Source organism: Colias philodice, chromosome 15 (assembly GCF_061535455.1).
Source record: "Colias philodice isolate Cphi_HAF_F1 chromosome 15, ilColPhil1 Martin Lab GWU primary, whole genome shotgun sequence".
Lineage (NCBI taxonomy): Eukaryota > Metazoa > Arthropoda > Insecta > Lepidoptera > Pieridae > Colias > Colias philodice.
In genome coordinates this window covers 8,085,482-8,096,752 of record NC_143100.1, presented here as the reverse complement: position 1 = coordinate 8,096,752, position 11,271 = coordinate 8,085,482, and the positions used below count along the sequence as shown (strand labels likewise).

Sequence of the window (11,271 nt, the reverse complement as noted above, 5' to 3'; positions counted from 1 at the left end):
TTGCCGGCCGGCGGCCGCCGGCCAGTTGCCGCGTAACCGGCGTAGTGATAGTACGTATTTATGTCAACGTATTTACTCTCGTACACAGTAGTTTTTAACCGACTTCGAAAAAAGGAGGAGGTTATCAATTCGGCCGGTATATTTTTTTTATGTATGTGTCGTGGCCATATCGTAGATTTGCTCATTTCATGATATGATCGATCATTTCACGAAATGGTCGCATTTCATGAAATGGCCAACATAGTTTGATCAGATCGTTAAATCGTCAACGTTTCACGATTTGGCCATCCACATTCGGCCAGATCGTATAAAATATAAAGAGTCCATAAAATATTAAAAAAATTCAGAATATTCTAATAACTTGTTTAATGTCATTTAAGTTAGTGCCGCGGCAGCGGGCGGCGAATGCCAGAAGCGAATCTTTTTTGCAATAAAAAACAGTTAGGTTAGGTTAGGTTAGACTTTGATAAACAACGCACGAGCCGAGCGAGCAAAGCGAGCGTGCCGCGGCAGCGGCCGGCGAGTGCCAGAAGCGGATCGCTTTTTAAAAAACAAACAATTATAAAACCATAGTAGGATATATAAATATATATCCTAAAAGAAAAAATGCGTCTTAAATTATTTTATTTAAGACGCATTTTTTCTTCGATACATATAAGATATCCACATTTTCCATAGTACTCGAACCGTCGTAAATTCTTTGCTATGACTTTCTTCATATTGTTATTAAACGAATTATGAAGTTTTTAACTGCGAATAATTAAATTTTCGCCAGCGGCCGCCATCTTATCACATAAACACAGAGCTTGCAGCGCCTCTACCAATGATTAATGTAACTATTTTACGATATGATCAAATAATTTTGATCATTTCATGAAAAAGCGCGTTTAGTTGGCCATATCGTGACACGATTTCTTATCATTGATCTGCTCAAGCCACATCATGATGTGGCCAAACTAAATTGGCCATTTCACGAAATGGTCGCATTTCGTGAAATGGCCAATCATATCATGAAATGAGCAAATTTACGATATGGCCACGACATATGTACACCGATTACTCCGAGGTTTCTGAACCTATTTACGTGATTCTTTTTTTGTTTGATGCGGAATGGTGTAGAATTGGTCCCATAAATTTTATTCGGATAAGCCCAGTAGTTTTTATTTTGTGAGCGTTTTTGTCTGATCTCGATGACTTAATTGAAATGTAGCAAGTAACTTTGATTCATTTCCAGGTAACCGATTGAGCTGAAATTTTGTATACGTATGTAAATTGGATAGCGATGAAACATTATTATGACATAGAGCTGATTTGATGATGGAATCGGAAGGTGGCCATAGGAACTTAGTAATATATTGACACAACTTTATCGAGTTTGGGCTCGTTTGATTTGTGTTGAAAAATACACTAAAAAGTATTAAATAAAAATAACTTCGTTAAAAACAACCGACTTCAAAAACGGAAAAGTAAAAAATAAAAAAGATTGATATTGATATTATTAATTACTACATATTATTTAAAGGTTTGATGTCGATGCACGGGCTTCATACTAAGTGCTTAGTGCTTGGCACCGACTTCAAACCTATTTAATAAATTATTAATATTGTTTTTAATTAAGTTATTTTTATTATTAGTAGTTTTCTGTCTATAGTAGAGCCATTTTAATAGGCAACATTGACAGTTCAATAAAATTCAGCAACGTAATCTAATAACGACGCCATAGAAAAATATGTAATTTCGTTTTGTTGGAACTGCACATTTACTTTACTTTTTTCAATTACGATTACATATCTATACTAATACATATTATAAAGAGGAAAGGTTTGTATGTATGTATGGTTTTCAGTTTTCACGCATAAACTACTGAACCGATTACAATGAAATTTAGCACACATATAGAGGGTAACTTGGATTAACACATAGGATAGGTTTTATCCCGGAAATCCCACGGGAATGGGAACTATGCGGGACAAGAGCACAGACCACAACCGTCTCTTCGAAAACCATGTTGATAAATGCAGAATATTTTAAAGAAAAAGTTGCGTTGCTGTCGCTTTCGTGAGCGCATCGTTCAAAACTTTGCGAGGAGACAGCGACAGAGACAAAATAGTTGCCGGGCAACTAAGTTGCTCGTGCGCGCTCGCTCTAAGATCCCATAGTATTTTATAGAAAAAAAAAATGTTCTGTTCGCGCCTCGCGGTTCTCACTTCTCAGATATAAAGTGAATAATATGCAACGGGAGACAGTTCATGAGGAATTTAAGGCCTTCAATTATTTCCTAATGTTATCATAATTAAATTTTTATTCAGAAAATTACATTCTAATTTACAAAACACCCAAAAAGTACAAAGACAGTAACACAAATTTTCACGGATTATTTATTTTTCAAAGACTTGTTCATCTCATTTCAAAAGAAGACGAACCTCCTGAAAAGAAGAAAACAAAGGTTAGTGATGGGATTCGTTTAACTTAATTCTTCAGTTTTGGTCTAAGATCTGAATATAGGTCGACCTTCACCGACGTGATAATAAAATGAGCCCAAATATATAATACATTTTTAATAGACTACATATTTTATTATAAAATTGGTCTCATTCTATTATCACGCCGGTGAAGGTCGACCTAGGTATGGGCTAAACTGTACATTATAGGGCGTGGAGTTGAGAGTCGTAATTTTTTTTGTGGTTAGCTATTGTCCTATGGAACCTAAATCTGAAATTTCACAGCGCGAAAACTTTTTGTTTTTGAGTCACGAATTTTTGAAAATCGGAAAATTTTACTCCATTTTATCTTTGAAACGCAAACTTACTGTTATGACAGTGTCAAATTGACCTACAGCGATTGTCAAACGCGTTTCATTTCAGGTAAAACATTTCTATCTAACAAAAAAAATATTATAATTTAAATTTTATTTATGAAATTTGTATATTTTTTAACAACAACATTAAAAATAATTATTATTAAGTATATTTTTTGTAAAATAGATTAAATAAAATAAAATTATTAATATTCGCAATTTATAATTTAACAAAAATATTAATCGAAGTGTCTAGTCGTCCGCTAAACGGATGAATAAAATAAATTAGTCGTCCGATTACCGGATGAATAAAATAATTTAATCGTCCGATTATTCGGATTACTAGATAACCTTTTAACACTAAAGCTAGTTGGGTTGGACTAAAGCAAAGGGGGCGCAGGACTTTTGATGGAGTTGGTGTCATTTTAACACCTATTTATTATTGTTTTATCGTAAAGATAACGCTAATATAAGCATGTTTTATAGGAACAACTTTTCTCTAAAATCAAAAATGGCGGAGATATTCACCCTCAATTCGTTAGGTTAGGTTTAGGTTAGGTTAGCCTTTAGGTTAGGTTAGGTTAGGTTAGGTTTCTTTAAAAAAAACTACACAGAAATAGGAGCCCCGCGAAGCGGGGCTCCGTCGACGCGCAAAAAAAAATCAAGTTAGGTTAGGTTAGCCGTTAGGTTAGGTTAGGTTAGGTTTCTTAAAAAAAAAAACTACACAGAAATAGGAGCCCCGCGAAGCGGGGCTCCGTCGACACGCAAAAAAAAATCTAGTTTAGGTTAGGTTAGCTGTTAGGTTAGGTTAGGTTAGGTTAGGTTTCTTTAAAAAAAAAACTACACAGAAATAGGAGCCCCGCGAAGCGGGGCTCCGTCGACGCGCAAAAAAAAATCTAGTTTAGGTTAGGTTAGCTGTTAGGTTAGGTTTCTTTAAAAAAAAAACTACACAGAAATAGGAGCCCCGCGAAGCGGGGCTCCGTCGACGCGCAAAAAAAAATCAAATACCTACGTGTGCCCTCCTCCCCCCACAAAAAACCTATAATACGTGCGGCAGTTCTCTAAAGAAACCCCGATAACCTAACTATATAGATAAATAGATGTTATCGGACGATTAAATTATTTTATTCATCCGGTAATCGGACGACTAATTTATTTTATTCATCCGTTTAGCGGACGACTAGCGCTGTCCAATATTAATTGTACGCTTTGTACCGTGGAACAAAACTATAACGACGTCATTTTCATTTTTCAGTTACCGTTCGTTTGCTGCCTTTCAGTCGAGATCGTTTCGTGCGTACTCCTGTTAAGCCCTAAAACTGTACAAAACTATTAAACTTTTACTTTTAGCATACAAATAGGTAGCGAGGAGCGAAGCGACGAGCGTGTTAGGTTAACATTTGAACTGCCGCACGAGCCGAGCGAGCGAAGCGAGCGTGCCGCGGCAGCGGCCGGCGAGTGCCAGAAGCGACTTTAGGGCGATTCCCACTCAAACAAAAAAAAAACTACAGGTCATATTAATGTCTATTACATTAAATCTGTCATATTTCAAATCAAAGAGCTAATGCAATATTACTAGTATTGAAAACTATTATTGTAAAGTAATAATTAATATTAATTGCTTCAGATCAATGTGGAACTGGAAAAAAATACCTAAAGCAAAGGGGGCGCAGGACTTAGAAAATTTTTGATGGAGTTGGTATCATTATAACACCTATTTATTATTGTTTTATCGTAAAGATTACGCTAATAAAAGCATGTTTTGTTGGGGCAACTTTTCTCTAAACTTGATAATTACCAAGATACATGACGGATTGTAAAATGTAAATTTTTTCAATGATGGAATATTATGTATTCAATATTAAGCTGCGAAAGTCCGAATCTAGCTAAAAAACGTTACGCTAAAATAAGCATTGCATTATCATAAGACTTGCCACAGAACCGAAGCTGTCAACCCCGAATTCCACGTGGTCTTGTCTGCCCTACCCCTAGAGTGTATGTAAAAAGCCGGAGGCGCGGAGGGAGAGCAGCCCTCGCCCGCCGTGACAAAGCTCGGGAGCCGTGCGGAGCGGAGCGGCTGAGGCTGGTCGCCGAAGGCGACCAATAAGCTGAAGCTGCGAAGTGGAGTACGGGCGACCGTGCTTTGTCACGCAAGGGCGGAAGGGCTGCACTTCCCGTAGCGCCGGAGCTAAGGCAGTGTCTGAGACAATATAAAAAAGACATGAGGAGATAGGGAAAGGGTTAGGTTAGGTTTTATCATCAATCTTTGAGGGCGAATATCTCGGCCATTTTTTATTTTGGAGAAAAAGTTTTTTTTATAAAACATGCTTACTTTAGCGTTTTGAATAAAAATTATGTATTTTATGATACCTATACAATTTTCACATTAGATCAAAAATTTTCTAAGTCCTTACTTTGCGCCCCCTTTGCTTTAGGCGGACCAAAACTTAATTTGTAAATATCTCGAAAACTATTAATTTTCGCGCCCCCCCCTTTACAGGGGAAGTTCCTAGTACCCACCCCCCCTCTCTCCACCCCCCACTACCCCCAAATTCCACGCCCTATAATGTACAGTTTTACCTAGGTATGTTCGGATCTTCTAGTATTTTAAATTTTGTATTTATTTGTAAAGGCCTATAGGCCTATTCAAACTATAGCGGTATCCGCTAGCGCCGTGGGTACTGGGTACCGATCGGCTGTTCGCTACCGCACTCGAATCGGTATGCGAATAGTCTTTATAATATACGTAGTACGTATCCATCGGGATACCGCTACCCACGGCGGTAACGGATAGCGCTGTTATTTGAATAGGCCTTAAAATATCATACTACAAGAACACACTACTCCGTACTCGAGTAGTTTGCCACTAAAGTCTTATTTGTATTACCTTCTATAGCAAAAGCACCCTAAGAATACACACGATTATAGTAACAAAACAATATTATTAAACACATTATGTACTTGTCTTTCCTATTGCCCCCTGCGGCAAGCTCATGCTCAAGCGCAGCAATCTTTTCCTCGTGCCGGGTCCGCTGCGCCTGAGCCCGCCGCTGCTGTTCTTCAAGAGCCAGCACGATCTTCTCCAGCCGATGGATCTGTTGCTGTTTTGTTTCTAGAGTCGAGAACAGCTCTTGAATCTCGTCAGCCTTGGCTGCGATCTGCTTGTTCACCTGTTTTGTAAGAATTATTATTATCGAACATTAGCTGTTACGGTAATAATAAAACCGAGTGTGCATTTGTAAATAGAACAATATTTATAATATTTTGATAAGGTTTCATTTTCTTATTTATGAATTACCCTTTTTGTAATACAAAGATCGAAAAATAAATATTGAAAAAAAAACGCGATTCTCACATCGTCTACAATTTTCATTCGATGCTCCAAATCTTGTTGTAAAGCGGCAAGCTCACGACTCTGCTCCGTTTCCTTGTTCTTCAGCATGTTGATTAATTCTTCTCGGATCTGTGATACCTACTCGTTAATTAAAATCATTCCATAAAAATATAAAAAATATCGTTTTAATATTTCGGATTTCCAATGGCATGATTTGATGTAAAAAATAGAAGCAGGTTTTTATTCAACAAAAATTTTTCAAAAATTTAGTTAAATAAATTGTCATAAAATAACCTTGATGACTCTTGCCTGTGCACGAGATGTTTTGTCCTGTTGTTCGAGTTGCTGCTCTTTTTGTGCCAACATTTCTGATAATTCCTCATTGCGGTGAACTGCGTCAAGGAGACCCATCTTCAAACTCATTATCTGTATTCATATAAAATATATTTTGACTATGTAGGTCTATGTAGGTAAAACAAAGAGAGGGATTTTAAGCCATGCACTTTTTATACTCTACATTTTTTTATACACAATAGGCATCCAAAATTATTATAACAATCATAACTTATACCTCTTGTTGTAAATCTTGATAACTGATACCATTGGGTGTCTCTTGACAGTTCGCGATGGCACGATTGTGAGCTTGCAAATCTCGCACGTATTGTTCGTACTGTATTACTTTTTGTTCACTAGAAAACATACAATTAAAAATAAACTCTTTAAGGGGTCAAATAGCAGCAGTTTTATAAATCTACGTAGAATGCAATCTCATCAATGCCTTTTAATAAATTTTAGTTGCGAATTTAAAATTTAAATCACAACTGTAAATGCAGAATTATGCATGTTTCACTTATTATTATTAATTAACCACTCACTTAAGTTTAATATTTTTTGTTAGATCTCGAAGCTGTGTTTGCATTTTGCTAATTATCTCTTCTTTTCCCAGTAATTCAGCAGCCAGTTTCTGTTGAAGACCCATTTTGTTCTCCGGTTCCTTAGGATGATGAAAATATTGTTATAATCCATAGGCGTACATATTTGTAAATATTTTAATTAATAGGATAAATAATATTTACATTCATTTTAGTAAGCGTTTCCAGGAAGCGAACTTTTTCTTTTTTAGATGCTGTTACTTCTTCTTCAGCTAAGCGTAACGTGTCTTTGGTCGCCTGTAGTTCCGCCCATAAATCCATTTCTCTCTCCGTTGGAAAATCTTTTATCAAATTGGAAATGATTATTGCGACGGACAACAAAAATACTACGACCTACTTAAATATAGCTTTTATTATGATGGTAAATTACCAGGATTTGGTCTACTATTTTCAAGTTCAGTTATTTTTGCTTTAAGTTCTTCTATGGTATTTTGACTTTCTGCTAGTGAGTTTCTAAGCTCGCTGTTAAGTTCTGCTTCTCTTTGAGAAGATTCCCGCTCAGCTTCTAATGTAAGATTTAAATCTTTCAATTTATTATTAAGATCTTGTATAGCTGATTTATGCTGAGATGTCATGTTCTTGATTTGCTCTGTTAAATCAGCAACCCTGAAAAGTAAAAATCATGTCAAAAATATTATTAACCATAATTTTGTTATTAAAAATTGTATTTTTAAAGTATTACTCGGCCTGAAGAGCGTCTCGTTGCTGTGCCAAATGATTGCTCGCCACTTCACCTGTCTTTAGTGATTCCTTTAACTTTCTTGCTCTTGCCTCGAGTTGTACTTCTCGTTGGCGGCTCTGTTTTGAAAAAAAAATTAGCTGCTTCTAAAGCAAAATAAGACGTGCTTAAATTTACCATACATTTAGATATTTTTACCTGATCTTCTAGACTTTTAACGGTGCCAGTAAGGCTGGCAATGCTTGCTTCAGCTTCACGCAACTGCCGATCCATTTTAGAAACTCTCAAACGTGTCTGTCGCAATTGAGATTCAGTTGTAGCTAGCTTCTCTTTTATCAATCCTTTCGCAGCTCGCTCATCCTCTAGTTCTTTACGTGTTTCCTTTAATGCATGTTATATTCAAAATAATATACACATATTTTAATATAATTATATGAACATAATATTATGCTTATATTACCTCCAGGATTTTTGCTGTTTCGGTGTCATTACGTGTCTCGTCACTTCTGGATGCGGTTCGTTCTTCCAAATCCTGTCGTAGGCGCGCTACTTCTCTTACTAAGGATTCACCAACAGATAATAGAGTAGCCCTTTCCCGACATGCACGTCTATCAAAAAAATTTACCTTTCATCAACATATAATATGTATCTAGTGATTTAAATTATTTGTCTTATTCATTAAATTAAATCTAATAATTGAAGTAAGTATTTAATTATTTTTCATAAAGTACAATATATGGTTACTTTGAAAGTACTGTGATGGTGTTCACTGCTTCGTCAGCACGAGATTTTAAATCACGAAGTGCTTCGCACATTTGTAGCCCCTGATTATTGTAGAGAGCAATTCTGTCCAAAGCATTGTTGTCAACTTCTTGCTAAAAATTTGAACTTATTAAATTTTGCTCTTTATTTTATTATTAGTGGGTAAAAACTCCCATATAATATAAATTGCAATATACCTCTTTCTCTAAGTATTCTTTCATCCAGTCAATCAATTCCTGTCGCGCCGTAAATGCTTTCAAACACAAATCCGCAAAACAAGCTGGTATATTGAGAGCTTTACTTTCAACATCGGTTAACGTTTCTTCATCTATGCATAAGAAAACAAAATGAAATATCTTATGTTAGTTGAATTGAGGCAGAGCATTTTATGAGCAGAAATAATTAGGTATATTTTAACTTACCTATCGAAACACTTGTATTGAACAGTTCAACGGCGCCATCAGTAATTGAAGGATTAGCAGCACTTCGACAGAGCTGGGTTATTTCATCAGCCGTCCAATCAGCGACATTGAACAATACCAATTTAGACACTCCTTCTCCACCAGCAGATATACCCTCATTTATCATACGCTCACGTAAATTTCGCAAGATGTCAAACAGTTCTAATAGGGCTTGCTAAAAATGTTATCAAATGTGATCTCGTTAGTGAAATTGAGTTATTTAAAGAATGTTAAAAGTGTGTACTATAAACCTACTGTGATCTACGACCGAATTGATTGATTTATTTTCTTACGTGAATTCAATAAGATTAAGCATACTTTAACAATGTATTTCCATACTTGTTTTAAATCCAGTTCTTTCTTCATGCGATGAAATTGCTTTTGTTTCGCAGCATACGTAGCCTTGATATCATCCTCTTTGGCGGGTAATTTCGAAAGACTGTACGCTATTGGAGTCGTCGGTCGGGCTGGTGCAAGCTTTGATGGTGTTTTCGGTCGCATTGGTGTAGCCTTTTGTGGGGTATTGGGGCGGCTGTATGGAGTGTTGTTCCGTTGTGCTGACGAAGCGGGCGTGGTTGGCCGGCTTGGTAGACGAGGAGTTTGCGGACGGCTGGATACGGTATTTGGCGTTTGAGGAAGACTTGGTACAGGCGTTTGAGGACGCGATATTTCTTCGCTTTCTAGATAATTAAATAATACGATATACTGATTACTACATGATCACGAGTAGATGGACCAAAAAAGTTAAAACATATTTACCACTTGTAAGCAGGAGCTTTTCAGGATCTAACGTAATGGAGCTATTGTAATTTTCATCAATGCTTCTCAGGATATCTGTCAAAGTGGGGTAAGGGTAAAAAAGTATGATCTAAAAATAATAAGGACTTTATTCATTTGAATTGAATTGAATTTTAATTATACATACCAATATCACTTCTGTCAAGGTTATTTTGAACGTCTTCTGTTGTAATTTCTTTGATTTTATCTTGCAATGCAACTTCTTCAATCTGTCCTTCTACTACTTCCGAAACTGGTTCCTTATTATGCAGAAACTATAAAAATATTATTTGCCGTCAATAATTGTACCTACTTATGATAACTATCAGGAATCTAACGGTTAAAAAATACTCACAAAAATGTCCGAATCCGCTACAGCTTCTGGTTCACGGGCTTTATTTACCTGGAAAAGAATATGTAAACTTAATACTTATTTTATCATTATTTCTACATAAATAATAATTTTGTATGTACCTACCTGAATTTCGGTTTTTGAATCTGATTTACCATTGCGTTGAATAGCGGTTTTTATCTGAAATATAAGGATCTTATTCTTACACTGTAATTATAAAAAAAAAATATATAAAGAAATGGTAGCTGCAGTGTTTCATATATGCACACAGCAGGAACTTCATATAAGTATATACACTCACACTTGACAAAACAAACTATGAAATTGTTGATATAATATGTATCTACGTACGCACAATAATATTAAGAAAATCATACAGAAAAATAAATAATGTTTATTTTCATCATTTTTGCACGCTTTGCGTGTTCGTTCATATTTTTAAGATTTCGTAAAAACCTTAGACGCAGCGGGAGATGGCGGGACCCTGGCTGGAGAGAGCCGTTGGGAGTTCGGCAGAGCAAGATTTCTATTGGTAGCATTGCGAGCTGCTCGCGCGGCTGACGCAACCGTTTGTCTGGGCATGATACGTGACGCTGCATCTGTACAAAAAGACAATAAGGAATACAAAAAATATCTCTTAAAAACCGCACACGGAGAAAGGAAACATTTCAACTTCACGACATTTACAACTTTTTGTCAAGTTAATTTTAAATTTTAATGAAATTGTACGACTGGGAAAGAAAGGACAACAAATAAAACCAATAAATATTAGTATGCTGCTAAACCACAATATTCTGGATGACCTAATTTGAATCATGACATAACCACTTTATATTATACCGTAGAAAGTATTTATATACCTACATATGTAACATTGTATGTAACATTAAAGTTCGGGAATTATACTTAATTAATCGGCTCTAGGTATGGAAGCGCCTGTCTTCAAATTTCTACACCTCATACGTGATTTCATACTGAAATAATACTTACGAGGCTTATCTTTTATGGATTTCACTGAAGTAGACATAGTTAATTCATCTGTAAAAGGCCAAAATGTAGGCAAAACTACAAAATTAATTTAGATAATACAATTTACAAAACCGTGAGGCGTAAACCTGCAAGAAAATGTCTATGTCATTTTTCAATTCTGATTTTAAACTTGACATAAGCTTTATAT

The 11,271-nt window shown here is 35.9% G+C and overlaps 1 protein-coding gene across 1 annotated transcript; it reads right to left on the bottom strand.

Moving 5' to 3' along the window:
* Positions 1 to 2,407: 2,407 nt before the first annotated feature.
* LOC149482387 (uncharacterized) lies at positions 2,408 to 11,121 on the bottom strand. Its single transcript, XM_089704381.1, has 21 exons — positions 11,085 to 11,121; positions 10,551 to 10,693; positions 10,221 to 10,274; positions 10,098 to 10,145; positions 9,891 to 10,017; positions 9,725 to 9,799; positions 9,305 to 9,645; positions 8,927 to 9,140; positions 8,702 to 8,832; positions 8,487 to 8,617; positions 8,203 to 8,350; positions 7,941 to 8,123; positions 7,746 to 7,861; positions 7,434 to 7,669; positions 7,208 to 7,344; positions 7,007 to 7,125; positions 6,703 to 6,820; positions 6,426 to 6,557; positions 6,153 to 6,269; positions 5,759 to 5,967; positions 2,408 to 2,426 (listed from the first exon to the last, which is right to left on the bottom strand). The coding sequence occupies exons 1-21, from the start codon at positions 11,119 to 11,121 to the stop codon at positions 2,408 to 2,410; spliced, it is 2,835 nt and encodes a 944-aa protein (XP_089560507.1).
* Positions 11,122 to 11,271: the final 150 nt, after the last annotated feature.

Bases quoted from the DNA above. Each gene is read 5' to 3' on its own strand.
- LOC149482387 (XM_089704381.1), bottom strand. From the start codon at position 11,121: ATGTCTACTTCAGTGAAATCCATAAAAGATAAGCCTC. The intron at 8,351-8,486 runs GTAACCATATAT...TTTTTTTGATAG, and splicing joins ACCATCACAGTACTTTCAAA to ACGTGCATGTCGGGAAAGGG. The intron at 6,821-7,006 runs GTGAGTGGTTAA...TATGTTTTCTAG, and splicing joins ACAAAAAATATTAAACTTAA to TGAACAAAAAGTAATACAGT.